At 46.5% G+C, this 22,102-nt stretch overlaps 2 protein-coding genes across 2 annotated transcripts in view; one reads left to right on the forward strand and one right to left on the reverse strand.

Annotated features, from left to right (window-relative positions):
• ELK1 (ETS transcription factor ELK1) overlaps nt 1-22,102 on the reverse strand; it is a 679,088-nt gene that overhangs the window by 145,715 nt on the left and 511,271 nt on the right. The window lies entirely within an intron of this gene.
• UBA1 (ubiquitin like modifier activating enzyme 1) lies at nt 610-22,046 on the forward strand. Its single transcript, XM_049767162.1, has 26 exons — nt 610-837; nt 5,541-5,657; nt 5,804-5,862; nt 5,950-6,118; nt 6,201-6,335; nt 8,045-8,151; nt 8,407-8,497; nt 8,601-8,733; nt 9,166-9,263; nt 9,389-9,535; nt 9,688-9,864; nt 9,973-10,077; nt 10,161-10,241; nt 10,421-10,576; nt 12,313-12,478; nt 12,603-12,799; nt 16,343-16,407; nt 16,643-16,838; nt 17,742-17,816; nt 17,928-18,117; nt 19,416-19,504; nt 19,986-20,078; nt 20,207-20,398; nt 21,284-21,385; nt 21,485-21,585; nt 21,716-22,046. Exons 2-26 carry the CDS (start codon nt 5,541-5,543, stop codon nt 21,849-21,851), a joined length of 3,177 nt encoding a protein of 1,058 aa, XP_049623119.1. The 5' UTR covers nt 610-837; the 3' UTR covers nt 21,852-22,046.

Genomic DNA, 22,102 nt, shown 5'->3' on the forward strand with positions numbered 1-22,102 from the left:
ATCCAGACTCATGCATAATTCATAACACTGGGTGGGACCTATAGTGCCCTCTCTGAATTTCCAGGTTGAGCTGCTGCTGCATCTTTATTCATTATTCATGTGCCTGGGGAGTGTGTTTTCCCTTTAGTAGCCCTATTTCCCAGCTTAAAGAGAAATTAAATACAGCTGTAGGCGGACCTACTCCTTTTGTTCCAGCCCACCGGACTTCATGCATTATTCATGAGGAGATGTGGCCTTAGTCTCCGGCTTCCTGCCTGCAGCAAGATCATTATTCATGAGCAGTGGGGCGTGGCTTCCCACTTTAACTTTGTCTTTCTGGGTGCAACCAGTCTCATGCATAATTCATGATCAGGAGTGTCCCTGAGGTTTATACTTTGTTTCCATGGCAGACTTGCTTGCAACAAAGTTCTCATTATTCATTATCTCCTCGAGGCGTGGCCATTCTGTTGTGTTTTACCTGCTTTCCTAGTTGGAATATCCGCCAGGTGGAGCTAGTCTTCAGCTCAAAGAATGAGTCACTGCTTTACAGTTTTGCATGCATGCATGATTCATGACGGGTGCGGTCTCCCTGCATCCGGGCTTCTGGGGGTGGGGCTCAAGGTTTTGTTCTGGCCTCAGGCTCAGCAGCCGCCATCTTGTGTCGGCGGCGAGGTGAAGGAGGTAGTGAGGGAGCGACAGCCACGACGGCACCTGGAATAGAACGCGGCGGCGGCGGCGGAGATTCTAGGCGGCCCAGGCGGCGGGGAGGAGGAGGAAGAGAAGGAGGAGGGTGGCGGCTGGGCTTGGCTTCGGCTCCTAGAGGAGTTGGCGGCGGCGCGACCCGGGGAACCGGCATTGGTAACAAAATAGCCTTTCTCTGTTAAGAAAAAGACCGGGGCAGAGGTTTCGGGGAGCTTTGGAGGGGCCGCGGCAGGTGCAGGTTGTCGCGATCCGCCCTTGGTAATTAGGTCGCAAGGGATCGGCTGGCTATGGGGGTTTGCAGATCTTGGGGTGGGGTCTGACATTTCCCATCCAGGACCTGGCTGGTCCCCGATTGCTGCGAATTTGACCTTGGAGTCAGAGCCCCCTCCCCCCAAGAGGTGCATTGAGGGACTCAGTGCACAGTAACCCTAGTCAGGGACCAGCTGGATCTGGATCCTTGGGGACCCTACCAAAGCCCACCAACCGATCCGGATTTCTGCCTTGGAAGACCTTTGCCTGAACCTTTCAGACACCCTTTAGACCGTCAGGTTTTACCTCGGTCACTTCCGTGAGGGGCCAGAATCCGGAGAGGGTCCGCATGGACCTTCTGTTTTAGAGACTTCCTTGAGCCACTTCCTTCCTGGCCACTGCTCCCAAAGAGTTTTTCAGAGGACTTGGGCCTCGCCTCTGATCTGGTAGCCCCTTCCTGTCTCAGAACCTTCCCCACCCTGCCCTGGCACTTGCTGGCGGAAACTGAGCCCAGCTTCGTTCTTACTGTGGGTGCTTCCCCGGAGAGGCGCTGCTCTTCAGACCTTTCTCTTAGGACCTGGGTCCTTTTTTCATTGTCCTAAGCAGAGACTACTCTTAGACTGTCCCTTGCAAGCCTTTGCATCTTCATCCTGGAGAAACTTCTCTTCCTCTTGAGAAGCCCCTGCTGGTCTCTGACACTGCAGGCCCTATGGCTTCCCCCAGCTCACTGGGTGAAAGTCACCTTCCCAGCCCCACCCTGTGCAAGACCTCTGTCTTTACAAGTCAAGCTGGAGCTCAACTTCTCTCTTTAAGCCTTTAACTGCTGTATGTGCCTTTCGGGGTTCCCAACATCTTTGGTCAGAGGCATCCAACTTTTATTTTCAGCTTCATGAGACAGTACCCACCCAGCCAATATCATTGTCAGGTGCCCCTTCCCCTAAGTGGTTCTTTTGGCCTTATTTGATACTCAGAGCCTTCATAAACTATACATAGCTATCACAGAAATCCCTCCCCTTGGGAAACCTGGGTAATATCTACTCACCGCATCCTCCCATTTCCACTCATTCAGAGCAGCTGGGGTACCTAAGCATTACCAGCTAGAGACCACCAAAGCTCATTTGCTCCATTAGCAGTACCTTTCCAGCTCTTTCCTAAGGCTTTGCTTCCCCTCTCATAGCATCTTGGAATGCTGGTATCTGTCAGAGACGCCTGCAGGTTGGATTGTTTTGGTCAGAGTGCTTGCTTTATCGCTGAGACTCCCAGGCCCCAGGTCTTTCCTGGTAGAGAATAGCCCTTCCCTTAGACTTCTGCATCTTCTCACAGCTTCCATGGGATTTGGAGACTATCCTCTTTGCAACTTCTGGAGACCAGCCCTACAGTTTCTTGCTCTTCTCTAAAAAAGAGCTTTTTCTGAAGACCTGGAATTGTTCCTCTCTACCAGGATTTCTCACATTATCCATCTCCTTGAACTCTGGATGGGCTTAGAAAACTGTTTTCTAATTTATGTCTTTCTTGTTTTGGAGTCTTCTCAGTTAACTCTTCCTAGGATGCTCAGAAGACCCTTATATCCTGGGCCCTACTTATCTCTATTACTGTTGAAATCTGCTGCTGGACTTAAAACTTTTCTCAGTGACCTGAGGGTAGAGTGGAGAATGCTCAGGCTTCAGAGTCACTAGTTTGGTTACTTCAGGCAAGTTTACCACTAAGTCGTCCCCCCCCTTCAGCCTTTCTGAACAGTCAATATAGTATTCATATATCTATCCTAATTGGTGCCCTGAGAGTTATGTTGAGGGAGAAAAGTGTTGCAGGTGGGGGAAATCCTTAGCTTCTCATTGTGGTGTCTTCCCCATATTCCTCCTGCTTGCCTGGATACTGACAGGTGACAAACCATAGTAGTTGAAATACACTTCTAAGCAATAAACTGAAATCTACTTTTAGATTATTGCTGCCAGCATGAGGAGATGCGAGATTTAAGAAAAAGCTCTTTATGGGAGCCGCTCTAAGTGATGACACAGCAGTAGGGCATTTGCCTTGCATTCACTGACCCGGCACCCGGGCATGGACCCTGGTTAGATCCCCGGCATCCCATTTGGTTACCTGAGCCTGCTAGGAGCGATTTCTGAGCTCAGAAGCCAGGAGTACCCCCAGAACCATTGGGTGTGGCCCCAAAACAAAAACAAAACAAAAAAACTCTTTACAATTGAAGTTCTCTCAGACCCAGCATCAATTCTGACTTAGAGTTGGAAGGATGATGTGTCCCAAAAAATATACACTGTGACTAGGCAAGAAGTAGAGGCTGATGCAAGGGCCCAGTGGAGAGTTGGCATTTTCAGTCTCTGAGTCCTGATCACAGACCATGACTTTATTTATTTTTTGATGGGAGGGCATACCCATTGGTGATCAGGGGTTATTCCCTCTCCTAGATAGGATAGTCGGTAAATGGGAAAATGTGGTTTTCCTTGCGCCCCCCCCCCCCACTCACCAAACCTTCTCTTGGCTGAATCAGCCTTCCCAACCATTTCATTGTGAGCTCCTAAGCTGGCTTCTCTTACCCCCTCATCTTTGTCAATTGGGCCTTGACTTAATTTGCTCAGGAAGCACTTAGCAAGCCCCCTTCAGCTGCACACTCTGGGCAAATAACTGGAGTTCTCTAAGTCTTTGTTTTCTGTGGTGAAATTGGCATCTGTTACTTGGCTAGCCTATATCATTACGATTAAACAAAGCCCTTTGCTTGAGAGAGGTAGGCGGTAAGCTTGTGGTAGGAGGTTAGTAGCTCCTGTCTTCCTTTCATCATTCTAGAGTGTCATGGGTTCCAAGATAGACTCCCCTTTGGTACAGTCTGAGAATGAGAAGTCTCTGGAGAACAGAGAACTATGGCATTGTTTAACAATCATTTTCAGACCATAGCCACTATTCATCTTTGTTTCCAGTTGATCTCCTTATCATGCTGTGATGCCAGTCTTCCCCCATTTACTAGACTTTTACCTGTGGCTCTTTGGTAATATCTTTAAGACCCTTAAGGGGGCTGTCTGAACCCCAGTTGAAAAATGCTGGCTTAAGGGACCATTTGGTACAGGGATTAGTGAATTGGGATCCTCTATTCCTTATCTGAATTTAGTCCCTTTCCCCCTTGATTTCATTTTTACATCTCTACTGGCAGAACTCAGGGGAACATATTTAGTGCTAGGGTCAATCGAACCCAGATGGGCCACTTTCAAGGGAAGCACAGCAGAATATTGCTTTACCTCTGGAACCTGATGTGTGCCTATGCCCTTATCCCTCTGCAAGTTACTTTACATTTTGAGCCTAGGTTTTCTCATTTGTCCTACTCAGTTACCCTGGCTATTCTGAGTCAGGACTATTGAAGGGATCAAATGTGATGATGCCAGGACATAGTCTGGTCTTCAGGCTCAGCAGATCCACGATCATATTGGCTGCACTTTGTAGGCAACTTAGGCAAGTGACCAAACATCCCTGAGTGAATTCCCTCATTCCCCCTGTGTGAGTCGGGTACTGGTTTTGAAAGTAGTGCAAACCCTACAGGGTAACTCTGAGGACAAAGTGTAGTGCAAGGCTCAAAAAGTAAGTCTTTTATGGGTATATGGAGGATGGCTAATAAGCATTTATTGGCATCTTCATCCTGGTAAAGGCACCGCCATGTTCAAATGAGGCTTGGGGAAGCATTTGATATGCTCTTCAGTTGGCCTGGCTGGGTGTCCCTCATACAGCTTGGGAATTTGGGCATCATAAAACTCTTCTCCAGGGGGCTGGAGAGATATAGCACAGCGGCATTTGCCTTCCAAGTAGCCAACCCAGGACCTAAGGTGGTTGGTTTGAATCCCGGCATCCCATATGATCCCCTGTGTCTGCCAGGAGCCATTTCTGAGCAGATAGCCAGGAGTAACCCCTGAGCACTGCTGGGTGTGGCCCAAAAACAAAAATAAATAAATAAATAAATAAATACAACTCTTCTCCCTAAACCACTTTGGGAAGTGGGTTATCAGCAAGATGTTCAAGCCGATCTTCAGCACCCCAGTCACAGGTTTAAAAGGAAAGGAGAAGGCTGCTTGTTGTTGCCTACTTGCTCTGTGCCAGGCTCTATGGTCTCTTTTTTCTCATCACTTCAACTACATGGGTAGGTAAGTGGTATTCTCATCCTATTTCACAGGTGAGGGGATTGAGTCCATCGGGGTTAAACGTTAACTGTCAAATGTGGTAGAGTCAAGATTTGATACTGGACCAGGCCGGAATCTTCATCTCTCCTGACTTTCCCCAAAAGCACTTTCTTGTCCTACCTTTCACCCTGCAGGATTGGACTTTCTGTCTCTCTATCTGTTTGTCTTTCAGTCTGTCTGTCTCTTTCTCATAAGTCTGAGCTGCGGAAAAAGGTAAATAGCCCAGTTTCAACCGTCTAGATTGCAGACCAGACCACCTGGGTTCAGATCTTATCTCTGACATGCTGTGTAAACCTAAGCAAGTAATCCTTATCTGAGTGCCCGTCTTGCCATCAGTAAAATTGGGATATTAACACTTAAGCATTCCCTTCCCCACAGTTACCACTAACTACCAGAAACACAAGACTTCACCTTTATCTTCCTCTTTCTCTCCAGATGTCCAGCTCGCCGCTGTCCAAGAAACGTCGCGTGTCCGGGCCTGATCCAAAGCCGGGTTCTAATTGCTCCCCTGCCCATTCTGTGTTGTCCGAAGTATCTTCAGTACCAACCAACGTGAGTACCAGTTTTTCAGACTGGCAATTGTGGTGGTGGGTGGACAAGTCTTTTGTGATGTTATTTCAGAGACATACACAGTTATGTCTGTTCATATACTCTGCTGTAATGGGACCCTAGACTCCATTCTCTCTCTCCATTGTTAGGGAATGGCGAAAAACGGCAGTGAAGCAGACATAGATGAGGGTCTCTACTCCCGGCAGCTGTAAGTGGGGCTGGAGACGGGCTGAGAGGTGGGAAATATGGTTGAGGGAAGTCAAGCACTGACCAAGAATGTTCCCTACCCTGGCAGGTATGTGTTGGGTCATGAGGCCATGAAAAGGCTTCAGACATCCAGCGTACTGGTGTCAGGCTTGCGGGGCCTGGGTGTGGAGATTGCCAAGAACATCATCCTTGGTGGGGTCAAAGCTGTCACCCTACATGACCAGGGCATTGCTCAGTGGGCTGACCTCTCCTCTCAGGTACCCTTTCCCAGTCCCCTATGCCCCATCCATGCATCCCCAGTCCATGGGCTCTGCAACCACATCACTTTCTCTTGTACAGTTCTACCTACGGGAGGAGGACATTGGTAAAAACCGCGCTGAGGTCTCACAGCCCCGCCTTGCTGAACTCAACAGCTATGTTCCTGTCAGTGCCTACACTGGGCCCCTGGTGGAGGAATTCCTTAGTGGTTTTCAGGTACCTCACCCTACCTCCTGCCCAGTTCTCAGCCCATCTGGTTGGTTTTTTTGTTTAAAAATTCAGGGACTTTTTCTTCTTTTCCCTTCTTCCTTCTTGCGCCTTGTCGTATTTCCTATCACAAGACCATGGCAACTATGTGGTGCATATTTTTATGGCTGCAGTGCTCACTGAATATCTTATTTGATTCCTCTTTTTGAACTGCTGTGGTGTTTCACCTTCTTTTCCCCATCCTCTCTCAAACCAAGGATGAGAGCCTCTAGAATGACTCCGCTCATAGTCAGCGTAGTTGATTTTTACCCCATTATATTACCTTTCTCTTCCTCAAACAAATCCATATAACTTGATCTTTCTAGCCCCGCCTCCCAACTAGAGGGGGAAATAATGGAGGCACCAAGACCAAACAGGTATAAGCCCACTAAGTAATTAACTAGACACAGAGGGGACCACACATTCTAGCAGCCCCTAGGGGGAAGAGTGGAGGATATGGGAGGCAGAATGGGAGCGGTTGTGGGAGGACAATTTGGTGGTGGGAATTCCCCTGATTCAATGTAAATATGTACCTGGAATATTACTGTGAACGATATGTAAGCCACTACAATTAAAATAAAAATTATGTTAAATAAAATAAAAATTCAGGGACTAGACTTGAGTGCTGGCTTCATGGTAGAGATGCACCTAGCAGATGTAGGCAGGATTTAGAACCTATATCTCCCTTCTGTGGGGGTTTTTGTGAGTGCATAATACAAAAGTCATTTTTAGCAGGAGTTAAAGCTAGGTTTTGCCTGGGCCTGAGTCTCCTTTTGGGTCCCATCCAGCTGTGCTCAGGGCTTAATCCTAGCTCTATACTTAGAGGTCACTCCTGGCTCAGGAGGAGGGGACCCTATGAAGTGCTGGGGATCAATCTCAGGTCAGCCGTGTGCAAGGCAATTGCTCTATCCACTGTATTCTTGCTCCAGCCCAAATCTGTAATTCTTAAACTTTTTTAGTTTGCTTGCTGGTGTAAAGAAGGCATGGGAATTTCATGTATGTTTAGTTTTGTTGTGGCAGGGCCCAGGGCCTTACACAGGCAAGGCATGTGTCTTCTCACTGAGCTCCATCCCCAGCCTCGAGTCCAGTGCTCCTTGAGCAGAATCTCCTGTGCTTTACTTTTTTTAACTGTTCGTAGACTTGGAAGTGGTAGTGATACCGATTTTATCGTTTTTGTGATGGCCAAGCACTGAGAGTAGCAGTTAGTTGCAGTGGATTCTAATGAAGGGGAGGCTGCTCACCCTGATGGGGAAGGGAAAGGCTGGGAGGGAACACTCAGGCTGAAAGCATGTCCCAAGAATCATGGCTTAGGTGGTATTGTCTTGAGAATTGGGAGCAAGTGGATGTGGTAGGAGTGAACTAGTCTCCAACCTCTATTCTTTTAGCCTTTTTCTCTTGTATGGCATGGGCTTAACATTCACATTTTTCTTAACTGAGTTTCTCCCCTGACTAAATCTGATGCACAGTTTATAGTGTGTGAGCGGATATGCGCGTACGCGCGTGCGTGCGTGCGTGCGTGTGTGTGTGTGTGTGTGTGTGTGTGTGTGTGTGTGTGTACATGTGCATCTGCAAGAAATCTGAGTGAGCAGGGTCTAAGAACACCCTGAACTTTTCACATCAGCCTTCCTCCAGCATTCTCCTCAGTGAGGGTCTTGTCTTGAGTGTCTGCCTCTCCACAGGTAGTGGTCCTCACCAATACCCCTCTGGAGGATCAGCTACGAGTTGGTGAGTTCTGTCATAGCCGTGGCATCAAGCTGGTGGTGGCAGACACAAGGGGCCTATTTGGGTAAGTGTCCCCTCTGCCCCCACTCTCTCAGGCCCAGACCAAGTTCTCCAAGCTCTCATTACCCTCAGCCTTTCTCTACCCACCCAGTCTTTGAATTGTATATTTCTCTCTTCCCATATGGTATGAGTGTCGTCTCATTCCCAGCAATGATAAGAGGAATTTGCTCAGCAAGTATTCTTTGCTTTTTGAAGGGCACATGGGGTTCCCTGTGTGCTTGGGGTTTGGGGTTATCAATTCTGTTACCTTCCTCTACAGACAGCTCTTCTGTGACTTTGGAGAGGAAATGATCCTAACAGATTCCAATGGGGAGCAGCCCCTCAGTGCTATGGTTTCTATGGTTACCAAGGTGAGGATGCTAACCATCTGGGATCCTGGGATGGGCAATAGCTTCCTGTCCTTTGTCCCTGGAATGCTGAGCCTGCTCTGATGGTACTTTCTTCTTCAACTAGGATAACCCTGGTGTGGTTACCTGCCTGGATGAAGCCCGGCATGGGTTTGAGAGTGGTGACTTTGTCTCCTTTTCAGAAGTACAGGGCATGATTGAGCTTAATGGAAGTCAGCCCATGGAAATTAAAGTTTTGGGTAAGCTGGGGGCTGAGAGAAAGGTAGGAGAGATGGCCCTGGGTTTTGAGTGAGGGGAGACATCCTCAGAGGCTTAAGATGACTCAGATATAACCAGAGCATCTAACCTGGGCATTTCAAAGAGGTGCCATGTCGACTCTGAGCTGTTCCTAGAATATGGCCCTGATAACTAAGGTGGTCTCTGATGTTTAAAGAGAGCAAGTGAGAAACGAGTCTTGTCTGAGCTGGTTGGGTTAAGGACCAGACGTCTCATGGTCTTTCACCTGGGTTTGGGGGAAAGGGCTCTAATGTTGAGTTGGAACCTGGGATGAAGAGATGATTTCTGTTGTCTGAGCTGTGACAAAGCTGGGTTTTCCTTATTTGTGGGGCATGAGGCTTTTGGAGAGGATCTGATTGGCAGGCAGTTTAATATAGGTTCTCCATCTACCTTAGGTCCCTATACGTTTAGCATCTGTGACACTTCCAACTTCTCTGACTACATCCGTGGAGGCATTGTCAGTCAGGTCAAAGTACCCAAGAAGATCAGCTTTGTGAGTGTGGCATGTGGGGTGGGTTGGTGGCCTTAGCATGGTGTTGGTTCTGAACATTTTTATGTTATTTGTTTCTTCTGATTTGGATGCTTTGTGTACCACCCTCATTTATTCCCCCAAACCAGAAATCTTTGCTGACATCACTGGCAGAACCTGATTTTGTGATGACAGATTTTGCTAAGTACTGTCGCCCTGTGCAGCTGCACATTGGCTTCCAGGCCTTACACCAGTTCTGTGCTCAGCATGGTCGGCCACCTCGACCCCGCAATGAGGTGGGTGGTTTGGTGAGCCAGCGGTGGCTGTTTTCTTTGCCACTGCATAATCACCATACCTCTGTTCCTGTATGTTCACCCTTTTCCTCCCTCATAGCACCCTCTTTCTGCAGTGCTTTGACACGTGCTCTCGGTTTCTTTTGTTCCATCAGGAGGATGCCACCCAGCTTGTGGCTCTGGCACAGGCAGTGAATGCTCGAGCTACACCAGAAGTACACCAAGATAGCCTGGATGAGGATCTTATCCGGAAGTTGTCCTATGTGGCTGCTGGGGATCTAGCCCCCATAAATGCTTTCATAGGGGGCTTGGCTGCCCAGGAGGTCATGAAGGTCAGTCAGTCTGGGTAGAGAAGGGCAGGATTAGTGGTGGGCTGGAAGCCTTGCCTATGTGTCAGGCCTCAACTAAGCACTGTCTACTTCATTGCTCTTCCTCTCCAGGCCTGCTCCGGGAAGTTTATGCCCATCATGCAGTGGCTATATTTTGATGCCCTTGAGTGTCTTCCTGAAGACAAAGAGGCTCTCACAGAGGAAAAGTGTCTCCCAGTATGTGAGGGCCTGTGGGGAGGGTGTTTTTGTAGGGCATTTCGCATGGGGTCATTGACTAATCCTCTTTTTGCATTCCTCAGCGCCAGAACCGTTATGATGGACAGGTAGCCGTCTTTGGCTCAGACCTTCAAGAAAAGTTAAGCAAGCAGAAATACTTTTTGGTGAGTCATTTTCTTGGACACCCATTCTCTTCATTTCCTGCCTCTGTCTACATCTTTTGAGGTCTCCTGTGGCAGGCCCATTTGGTTCTCATGCTTTTGGCCTGGGGGAGTGAGAGGTAACTTCACACTGAGTGGTGTTATACTGACCCAGCCTGTCTTTTTCGTTGGCTACCTTCTAGGTGGGTGCAGGAGCCATTGGCTGTGAGCTGCTCAAGAACTTTGCCATGATTGGGTTGGGCTGTGGGGAGGGTGGTGAAATTGTTGTCACAGACATGGACACCATCGAGAAGTCAAATCTGAATAGACAATTTCTGTTCCGTCCCTGGGATGTTACGGTGAGTGCAGTGGGACCTTTTCACCTCCTTGACCTCTCGTTTCCATTTTTTCTTTGTTATATATCATGTTTGTTTTACCCAGCATTCTTCAGGGATTACTACTGTCTCTGTGCTTAGGGGTGATGCTTAGAGATGCTTTGATTTCCACTCCTGGTGGTGCTTAGGGGACCTTGTGGGATGCTGGGGATTGAACAACCTCATCTGCTATACTATCTCTCTGGCCCCAGGAAAGAGGCCTTTTTCTTTCCTTCAGCTATTCTTTGTTGAGTTTCATTTGCCTACCCTTCAGTATACCACTTTTACCTTTCCTCCCTTCTCTTGATCTCTATGAAACAGTGTATTAAAAGTCCCCCAAATCACCTTCAGATTCGGTAATTCACTAGAAGAACTTAGAAGCCGCAGTATGTAGTTCTCATAGCTAGTTTCTTTTAGCAAAAGAATTCAGGGATCCTTCAGCAGAGATACTCAGAGCTGAGGTCTGGGGGAGACCAGGTCCAGTTTCCAAGAGTTCTCTCCCTATGAAGTCACATAGACACATTTAATTCCCTTTAGTATCAAGTTGCAACAGTATATGTGAAATGTTGCCAACCTTGGAGACTCACTAGAGACTCAGAACACAGGGTTTTTACTGTAGGCTGGTTATGTAAGCACTCTCCACGGACCCAAATTCCAGGCTCCCAGTAGAAAAGTAGCTATTCCTAGTATCAAGCACCTATACTCTTATTAAAATAAGCATCTCAGGTAGGGAAGGTAGGAACCCTCCAGAAATCCAGGTTTCAAAATGACAGCCAGAGGCCAAACTGGTAAGGCTTTCCTCTGAGCACTTCAGACCATGTAGGTTTATTCTTTTCCGTGCAGATGGAAATAGAGTTAGGGATATAGTGGGGAAGCATTCCATAGGTGATTATTTTGCCTGCCCAGGATCTTTTGTTCTCATTAAGTCACCAAAGAGTTATTTAAGGGGGCCGGGAAGGTGGCGCTAGAGATAAGGTGTCTGCCTTGTAAGCGAACGGACCTCGGTTCGATCCCCCGGCGTCCCATATGGTCCCCCCAAGCCAGGGGCAATTTCTGAGCGCTTAGCCAGGAGTAACCCCTGAGCATCAAACGGGTGTGGCCCAAAAACAAAAAAAAAAAAAAAAAAAAAAGAGTTATTTAGGAACTTAATGCTATTTATTTAAAGGAGACAAAGTTTCTAGTGGGGAGGAGAGAAGATATAGTAAGTGATAAACAGGTGAATAAACACTTTAGTGATGTGTTAATGAAGTTTATGGTTAATATTACTGATAAGTGCTATACAAAAGAAACAACAGAAATAGGTTAAAGGCTTTGGAGGGTTGGTTTTTAGATTTTATTGCCAAGGTTATTTGCTTCAGGCTTGGAACTGATAAGGGCTGCTCTTCTGGGGAAGCTTGTTTTAGACCAAAATTACAGTCCTGGGAAAGAGCCTGAGGTAAGGTTGGTAGCAGTGAAAGAACAGTAGATGTTAGGTAGGCAGAAGATCAATGTCTATCCTGTTGTATCCAGTTTGTTTCCTGCTTTCCTTCCCCCTGAACCATTTTTGTTAAAATCTTAACCATATGGCACTGGCACTGTCTTTTGCCAAACCAGGGAGCTTCCTGAAATCAGGCTGGCTCTTCCTGCACTGAATAATCAACCTCAGGAAAAATAGCTCTAGAGGACCATTGGGTAACTGCATAAATAACTGAGCTCTGTCCCCATATCTCTGCCCATCCCAGAAATTAAAGTCTGATACAGCTGTGGCTGCTGTGCATCAGATGAACCCTCACATTCGGGTGACAAGCCACCAGAACCGTGTGGGCCCTGAAACAGAGCGGATCTATGACGATGATTTCTTCCAAAACCTGGATGGAGTGGCTAATGCCTTGGACAATGTGGATGCCCGTGAGTATGAAGGCAGACGAGGAGGTCAAGGGATAAGTTGTATATGTTTGTCTTGGGTGCCTGTCTGTCTGCCTGTCTTCTCCTGATGTCCTCCTAGAACTCAGGTCCCTTTTCCACCCCCCAGGCATGTACATGGATCGCCGCTGTGTGTACTATCGTAAGCCGCTGCTGGAGTCAGGCACTCTGGGCACCAAGGGCAACGTGCAGGTGGTGATTCCTTTTCTGACAGAGTCATACAGCTCTAGCCAGGACCCACCTGAAAAGTCCATCCCCATCTGCACCCTGAAGAACTTCCCAAATGCCATTGAACACACCCTACAGGTGATCAGCTTTTGGGGGGAAAGGATAGGGCTCCAGGCAACCCTGCCCTTTGACAGCAGGTTCCTGAACTTTAGGTGCGATGGCCTAAGCACAAGATACGCTTTCTCTCTGAACCTTACTCCTCTCTCACTTCAGCAGCCTATGCTTCTGGAATGATTTCAAATGATGTTGAGTACAAAAAATAGCCTGGTAATACTCAAATGGCACCTCTTGCCTAGATTTAACATTTGTTTCTGTATCATCAAATGTTCTTAGAGTCACCTTTTTTTCGTTCTTTGTGAAGTATGACATGCACATCACTTTACTTCCTAATGCTTTATCAGGTTTATGTGGTAGGAGGAAATGTTCCTGGATAATAAGATCTCAGTTCTGGCACTTTTGACAGTTAAGGTCCAGGTAGTGTGTGGCTGGGCAGTGGAGAGGTAGGTCTTTTCTACCATGGAATGTTTTAGTATCATCCCTGGCTTCTAATCAGCTGCACTCCCTTGAGTTCAGACATGAAAAATGTCTCCAGACGTTGCTTTGTGTCTTCTGGGAGTGAACTTGCACTCAGGTGAGAGGTATTTTCTAACCAAAACACCTTTTTTTTTTGTTTTTGTGCTATACCTGGTGGAACTCAGGTATTACTCCTGGCTCTGTGCTCCGAAATTACTCCTGGCAAGCTTGGAAACCATATGGAATGCTGGGTATCGAATCTGGGTTGACTATGTGCAAGGCAAATTGCCTGCTGTGCAATTGCTCTGGCTTCAGAGCACTATTTTTGAGCTGACCAAAAATTTGGTAATTTCCTGGCATCTCTTCCAGTTACTTTGTCTCTTGTGCTCAGTCCATATTCCATTTCCACAGCTATTGCTGAAAAGGGGGTAAACCACTGTTTTTTTCTAGAATATTTCTGTTTTGTGTGGCACATCTGCAGGATACTGGGCAATGTAAAGAGCATCTGTCTTCACAAAGTGACACACAGAGACTGACCCTGAATCAAACAGCTTGTTCTGTCACTTTCTCTTTCGACTCTGCTATTCCAGAGTAGTGTGCAGGGGCCGGAGAGATAGCATGGAGCTAAGGCGTTTGCCTTCCATGCAGAAGGACGGTAGTTCGAATCCTGGCATCCCATATGGTTCCCTGTGCCTGCCAGGGGCGATTTCTGAGCATAGAGCCAGGAGGAACCCCTGAGCACTGCCGGGTGTGACCCAAAAACAAACAGAGTAGTGTGCATCTGTTCTAGTTTCACAAGGCCACACATAACCTTGGGCTTTCCTGGTTTTTTTTAATTAATTAATTAATTAATTAATTTATTTTTATTTTATTTTATTTTTTTGGTTTTTGGGCCACACCCAGCGATGCTCAGGGGTTACTCCTGGCTGTCTGCTCAGAAATAGCTCCTGGCAAGCACGGGGGACCATATGGGACACTGGGATTCGAACCAACCACCTTTGGTCCTGGATCAGCTGCTTGCAAAGCAAACGCTGCTGTGCTATGTCTCCGGGCCCTGGTTTTTATTTTTGTTTGTTTGTTTGGGTCACACCCTGCAGTACTCAGGGGTTACTTCTGGCTCTATGCTCAAAAATCGCTCCTGGCAGGTTCAGGGAACCATTTGGGATGTCAGGATTCAAACCACTGTCCTTCTACATGCAAGGCAAACACCCTATCTCCATGCTATCTCTCTGGCCCGGGCTTTCCTTTTTGTGTCTTGGTTTCTTACTCTGTAAATTGGGGGTGACAGTAGTAGTATCGTCTATTAATATGGTTTATGAAAAAGGACTTAAGTGTCTGATATTTAAGTATCAGCACATATACTTATTTTTTTTTATGATCACCACCATGAGGTGGGTATTTCTTTTTCTATTGTTGGAAGGCAGGAAGGGAAGTGTTACTCTGTGTTTGGTAAGTTCCAAGTTGAGATGTTATTTAGCAGATTCAAGGTTTGAATGTCCACCACTATTCATAGCCTCAGAACTCAGGACTGTATTTTCCATTATAGGCACTCTCTTGGGGCAAAGTTCTCTGTTACTTTCAAGTCCTAAAAGACAGTACTAAGATCATTTTAGTTTGGGTCTGAATTTCTTCCTATTTTCTTTGTTTGGTAATGGGTACTTTGTTGTTGTTGAGTACTAATATACTTTGAGCATACCTTTCTTTTTTATTTTTGAGCCACACCTGGCTCTGAAATCTGTAATCATTCCTGGTGGGTTTGGGGGACCATGTGGTAGGCCAGGGATTGAACCCAGGTCAGCTGCATGCAAGGCAAGCATCCTATCCACTGCACTATCACTCCAGTCAAGTACACTTTTCTTAAGAATATTTTTAAGTAATATCTTTATCTAAGCACCATGATTACCAACATGATTGTAGTTGTGTTTCAGTCATAAAAGAACACCTCCCTTTACCAGTGCAACGTTCCCACCACCAATACCCCCATCTCTTTTCTACTTCTCTCATTAACATTGTCATGATAGTGCAGTTATTTCTCTAACTGCACTCACCACTCTTTGTGGTGAGCTTCATTCATATTGTGAGCCACTCCTTTCAGCCCTCATATTTATTTTCAATTTTTTCCTTTTTTTTTTCTTGGTTTTTGGGCCACACCCAGCGGTGCTCAGGGGTTACTCCTGGCTATCTGCTCAGAAATAGCTCCTGGTAGGCACGGGGGACCATATGCGACACCGGGATTTGATCCAACCACCTTAGGTCCTGGATTGGCTGCTTGCAAGGCAAACACCACTGTGCTATCTCTCCGGCCCCTCTGGTTTTTTTTTTTTTTTGCCACACCCGGTGACACTCCTGGCTATCTGCTCAGAAATCGCCCCTGGCTTGGGGGACATATGGGACACCATGGGATTGAACCATGGTCTGTCCTAGGCTAGCACGTGCAAGGCAGACGCCTTATGCCCTGTGCCACCGCTCCGGCCTGAGCCCTCACCTGTATTTTCTTTTTTTTTTTTTTTCATCTGTATTTTCAAATTTTTTTTTGGTTTTTGGGTCACACCCACCAGTGCTCAGGGATTATTCCTGGCTCTACGCTCAGAAATCGCCCCCGGCAGGCTCGGGGGACCATATGGGATGCCAGATTTGAACCACTGTCCTGCATGCAAGGCAAATGCCTTACTGCTGTGCTATCTCTCCAGCCCCAGAATAATTTTTTTAAACATTTATTTAGGTTTTTGGGCCACACCCAGTGGCGCTCAGGGGTTATACTTTTGCTCTGTGCTTGGAAATCACTCCTGGTAGGCTTAGGGAAACATGTGGCATGCTGGAATCGAACCCAGGTCCATCCCAGGTTGGCCACATGCAAGGCAAATGCCTTACCACTGTACCATTGCTCCAGCCCCTAGAGTAATTTTTTTCAAAGTTTGGGGGGTTTTATACTACCCATATCAGGTTCATTAATTTTTGAAATTGAGGTGCTGGAGATAGGGAGTTGGCAGGACTTTCCTCTTAGCTGCTGGATTCTTCTTAGTGGGCTTTGTTCACTAATGAGCTTTATAATGCCTTTGGAAACCCTTTTTTGCCAACCATTACCCATTTATTCTGCTCTGTTGGCAGTGGGCTCGGGATGAATTTGAAGGCCTCTTCAAGCAGCCTGCAGAAAATGTAAACCAGTACCTCACGTAAGTAATCTCATTGCCTCTCAGGCTCTATCCTCTACCTGCCAGGCAAGTTCTTTCTGCTTTCTTCAGCACTGTAGCACCTTGAGTACACTTTCAAAGGACTCACTGAATGCTCAGGCCTATTATCTGCTAGGGGTCAGGACTAGCTTTCTTTGGAGAAAGTGGAAGTGCCCTGGAACCGACTTCTGGGACCACTATGTAATTCTACCTCTTTAACTTCTCCAATTCCTGATAGAGACCCCAAGTTTGTGGAGCGGACGCTGCGTTTGGCAGGCACCCAACCTCTGGAGGTGCTGGAAGCAGTGCAGCGCAGCCTTGTGCTACAGCGGCCACAGACTTGGGCTGACTGTGTCACCTGGGCCTGCCACCACTGGCACACCCAGTACTCTAACAACATCCGACAGCTGTTGCACAACTTCCCTCCTGACCAGGTAATACCTATTTGCCAGGTCTCTTTGGTGGAATGCATTTTCCTGAAATAGGACCCTGTTTTGGGCTCTTCCTGTGGACCCTCCTGGTCTTTCATAAGCACAATTGGTATGTGCCCAAATAATGAAGTTGCAGAATGGTTAAACCTGGCATGTATTTATTTCTCTGGCCCCTTTGCTTTCAGCAACTTTCTACTGTCCTATTGTATGGGCTGTCACATTCAACTCAGCTGGTTGGAATTATGAGGGAAAGATTTTGGCACATGAATCAGTGTTCAAATCTTAGCTTTGTTTGGATTTGGGAAAGCCACCTAAGCTCATTCTTTACTTGAGCTTTTTCACCTCTGAAGTAGCTATCATAGTTATCTTTATCAGGATTTGGTGGTGATTTATTATATTTGCTAATACCAAGTGCAGTGCCTACCAATCCATAAAAGTCTTAAATGTCTGGGGTGCCTAGAGTTGCTTATTTTTTCTTTTCTTTTCTTTTCTTTTCTTTTCTTTTCTTTTCTTTTCTTTTCTTTTCTCTTCTCTTCTCTTCTCTTACTTTTTTTTTTTTTTTTGGTTTTTGGGTCACACCTGGTGGCATTCGGGTTATTCCTGACTCTGCACTCAGAAATTGCTCCTGGTAGGTACGGCAGACCATGTTGGATGTCAGGATTCGAACTACCATTTGTCCTGGTTTGGCTGCGTACAAGGCAAATGCCCTACCACTGTGCTATTGCTCCAGCTCCTTAGTTGTTTTTTTTTAATGAGGTCTCTGGTTTAACCTGGTAGAATTTGGGTTTGTTTAAATTTTTGCCTCTGGCCTCAGGGTCTGGCTAGGGCCAGAGTGAGGAGTGAAAGTTATTAGAAAATCCTCTACTCTCAGAAATATGGGTCCATAAATTTTTTTCATTCCTTCAGCTCACAAGCTCTGGAGCCCCTTTCTGGTCTGGGCCTAAACGCTGTCCACATCCACTTACCTTTGATGTCAGCAATGTAAGTGTCTTCCCTCAGGTCTTCTGGGGCTAGGTGAATGGTGGGTGCATGGAAGAGGAATCTGAGATTCTCTAAATGTGCTTTACCCTTCTGAATCCTGACTTTTCTTAGCCACTGCATCTGGACTACGTGATGGCTGCTGCGAATCTCTTTGCCCAGACCTATGGACTGGCAGGCTCTCAGGACCGTGCTGCTGTAGCCACCCTCCTCCAGACTGTGCAGGTTCCAGAGTTCACCCCCAAATCCGGCGTCAAGATCCATGTCTCAGACCAAGAACTACAAAGTGCCAATGCTTCTGTCGGTGAGAACATTTGACTAGTTGGCCAGGAGCCACCTTCCACCCACTCCCTGATCAATAACCCTACCCAGTCCAGCTTACCAATTTCTGTTTCTGAGACCCCAGGCCCAAGGTTTTCCCCACGTCTTCCTTGGAGCTTTCCTTCCTCTACAGTGAGGAGGAGGGTGGGTTGTCTCTGGCACTCCCTCCTCTGTCCTCACTCTCTCACCCTTAGGGTAACAAACTGTTTGTTGCTTGCTCTGTATTTGCCTTGGAAAGAACAACTTTTATGTTTCTTGATCTGTTTATCTGGGGGGAACACTAGTGGTAACTCTCCCTTGATACCCACATACCTCTTTATTTTAGTGAACTATATTATGGTCTTCTCATATAAATATAATGCATTTAAGTATATAAAATGTTCATGTCTAAGATACTCATATAAGATAGTATCTTATATTATGCTGGAATACAGTGGATAAAGGCATCTACCTTGCATGTAGCTTTTCCTGAGTTTGATCTTTGGTACCCCATATAGTCCCCCAAGTCTTGCCAGAGGTGACCCCTGAGTGCAGAGCTAGGAGTAAACCCTAAACATCACTGAACATGATACTAAAATAAAAGCAAAGATAAAGTATAGCATATCTAAGACACAAAATGCCTATAATGCATGTAAAATCTCCCAGGTGTTCTGTATAACCTTTATCATATCATGCCTCCTCTCTGCTTTTCTCTATAGTTCCATTTACTTCCCCTAGCTTTCCCTTTTAATCTTTTTCAATATTCCTTTATGCGTCATGTCCTCTTTATTGCGGGGATACAACTTGCTCTGTTTGGTGGACCAGGTCATGCTGGATTCACACATGCAAAGTGAACCATCTTCTCAGCCCCTCTTCTATCCACCTTTATTTCTTCATCTTTATGTCCTTTCTAAGAAGGGTCTTTCATCTTCATCTTCCATTCCATCTCTAGGGATTTTTCAATATATTCATCTTTTCCTATCTTCTTCAGATTTGTGCTCACCTACCTATCCTGACCTTGCCCCCTCATCACTCTCAGGATAATACCTTCTGAAATTCTTTTTTTTTTTTTTTTTGGTTTTGGGTCACACCCAGAAGCGCTCAGGGATTACTCCTGGTTCTACACTCAGAAATCACTCCTGGCAGGCTCAGGGGACCATATGGGATACCAGGATTCAAACCACCGTCCTTTTGCATGCAAGACCTTACCTCCATACTATCTCTCCAGTCTCAACCTTCTGAAATTCTTTATCTACCTCTCATCCCTGGCCTAGGAGTGACTATGCCCCTTTATTCCTTCAGATGACAGTCGTCTAGAGGAACTCAAGGCTACACTGCCCAGCCCAGAAAAGCTGCCTGGATTCAAGATGTACCCCATTGACTTTGAGAAGGTGCTGGGCAGGGCCCTGGGAAGGGCCAGGGGAGTGGCTAAGCATGCATGGGCTGGACAGAATAGGTCTTTGTGGTGAATGGAACATAGGCCTACCACGAGGCCCTCAGTGGATAGGTGTTCCCAGACATGCCTTGTTGTTGCTGTTGTTTTTTCTGTTGTTTTCGTTTTTATTTTTTGAGCCACACCTGGCTGTGCTCAGGGCTTACTTCTGGCTCTGTGCTCAGGGATCACTCCTTGCAGGCTCGGGGGACCATATGGGGTGCCGGGGATTGAAACCGGGTCTTCTGCTTTCAAGGCAAGTTCCCTACCCACTGTACTATCTCTCCGGCCCCTCAGCCATGCCTTTGTGATCTGAGAGAGCCCAGCAGATAATTGCAGTGAGGATACTTGTGCCCAGTTGCCAGGAATCCATTTTCTCCTCTGATTGTTTTCTCATCTTTTTCTTCCTCCATCCAACCCTCTCCTGCAACTCATAATAGGATGATGATAGCAATTTCCATATGGATTTTATTGTGGCCGCATCTAACCTCCGGGCTGAGAACTATGACATTCCCCCTGCAGACAGGCACAAGGTAAGGAGAATTTGGACTTGATACTCCAAATCTGAGTTGTGTCCACCCTCTCCCCCATCCCTTCTACACATGTCAGGTCTCTCCCTCTTTAACCATTACCTTCCTTGATTCCTTCTTATCCTTCCTAGAGCAAATTGATTGCTGGGAAGATCATTCCAGCCATTGCTACCACCACAGCAGCTGTGGTTGGCCTTGTATGTCTGGAGTTGTACAAAGTGGTACAGGGGCACCGACAGCTTGACTCGTACAAGAATGGTTTTCTCAACTTAGCGCTTCCATTTTTTGGGTTCTCTGAACCCCTTGCTGCACCTCGTCACCAGGTGAGGGTCTGCATTAGAGAAGTAGGTTTGTGACTGATTTTCTCTGTCTATTTGTATCAGTCTCTTAATACCACATACCTATTTATTTCAGTGAAATATATTATGGTCTTCACATATAAGTATAATGTATTTAAGTATATAAAGTATATATGTACTTATTTAAGTATATATTTAAGTATATAAAGCATATATATAAAGTATATATTGTGTCTAAGATACTCATAAAATAGTATATGAGTTAAGGTAAAGGCCTCTGTCCATATTCATCCCTTGTTCATATTTTGAACACCTTTTAAGTATCAAGTACTGGTTTAATTGTTCTGTGGAAGACTGAGAAATATGGGATATTTTAATTGTGTTCTGGAAGATTATTAATAACTGATAATAGCAATATTTATTGGGGTTTTACATGTGTTAAATACTTAAGTCATTAACTTAGTCAGATATTTATTGAGCCCTAATTGTGTGTGCACCAGGCACTCAGGTATGAAATATTATATAAGTCACATGATGGATAATTCTGGGGAAAAAAGGCAGGATAGGGACTGGTCTTGGGAGTAGTAGGTGGTGAGAACAATGGATATGGCATGTGGGATCATCAGGAAAGGCCTTGCTGAAAAGATAACATTGAGTGTATGCATGTGATGATGGAGGTAAGACAGACTTCTGGGGGGGGGATGTTGCAGGTAGAGTGATCAGTTTCTGCAAAGGTACTGATGTAAGCATGTGTCTGGCAATTATCACTGTAGCAGAGGGGATGAGAACACAAAGGGGGATGATGGTTGGAGATGGAAGCTAACTTGCTATGTCTGTATTAGTGGGGTTAGGAGAGGGATTGGACCCTTGGGTGGACCCCACCCCACTGACGTGTTTTTTATCCCATAGTACTATAACCAAGAATGGACATTGTGGGATCGCTTTGAGGTACAGGGGCTACAGCCTAATGGTGAAGAGATGACCCTCAAACAGTTCCTTGACTACTTTAAGGTGAGGCCCCTTCATCACTTTCATCCCCCTTGGGGGTGCAGTGTACAAGTGGCCTGTGGACATTATACTGATATTCCCTTCCTATTCTCTCTTCCTCAGACAGAGCATAAGTTGGAGATCACCATGCTGTCCCAGGGGGTATCTATGCTCTACTCTTTCTTCATGCCAGCTGCAAAGCTCAAGGAACGGTTGGATCAGTCGTGAGTTTGTGGGGAGGCTCCACTTGTAATCATCCAACTCTTCTTCCTTGCTCTTCACTACCCCTCACCTCACCCACCTGTTCTCCCTCTCTTTTTATGTGCCCCTGAACCTCTGCTTCCTTATATCCAGGATGACAGAGATCGTGAGCCGTGTGTCGAAGCGAAAGCTGGGCCGCCATGTGCGGGCGCTGGTGCTTGAGCTGTGCTGCAATGACGAGAGTGGCGAGGATGTCGAGGTCCCCTATGTACGATACACCATTCGCTGATATCCATCCACTCCTTGTAGACTGGCCCGGCCCCCCTATCCAGACCCCTCCCAACCCAGGGCTACCATTTGGTCTCTAGCAGTGACCCAGCTAGCCAAGCCTGGTGTTCCCACCTTGCCCCCTACCTAAGTTTCTCTTGGCCGCGCTTTCTACCTTATTTGGAACCTGAACCAAATAAAGAGTTATTAACCCAAATGTGGCTTTTCATGTTGGTTCCAGGGAGGAAGGTGCTTTCTGCTTTCTGGAGCTGT

The sequence above is a fragment of the Suncus etruscus genome, chromosome X (assembly GCF_024139225.1).
Source record: "Suncus etruscus isolate mSunEtr1 chromosome X, mSunEtr1.pri.cur, whole genome shotgun sequence".
Classification (NCBI taxonomy): Eukaryota; Metazoa; Chordata; class Mammalia; order Eulipotyphla; family Soricidae; genus Suncus; species Suncus etruscus.

Coding starts and splice junctions, on each gene's coding strand:
- UBA1 (XM_049767162.1), top strand. CDS start 5,541: ATGTCCAGCTCGCCGCTGTCCAAGAAACGTCGCGTGTCCGGGCCTGAT. Junction 8,498..8,600: donor TGGTTTCTATGGTTACCAAG/GTGAGGATGCTA, acceptor TTCTTCAACTAG/GATAACCCTGGTGTGGTTAC. Junction 10,242..10,420: donor GCAAGCAGAAATACTTTTTG/GTGAGTCATTTT, acceptor GCTACCTTCTAG/GTGGGTGCAGGAGCCATTGG.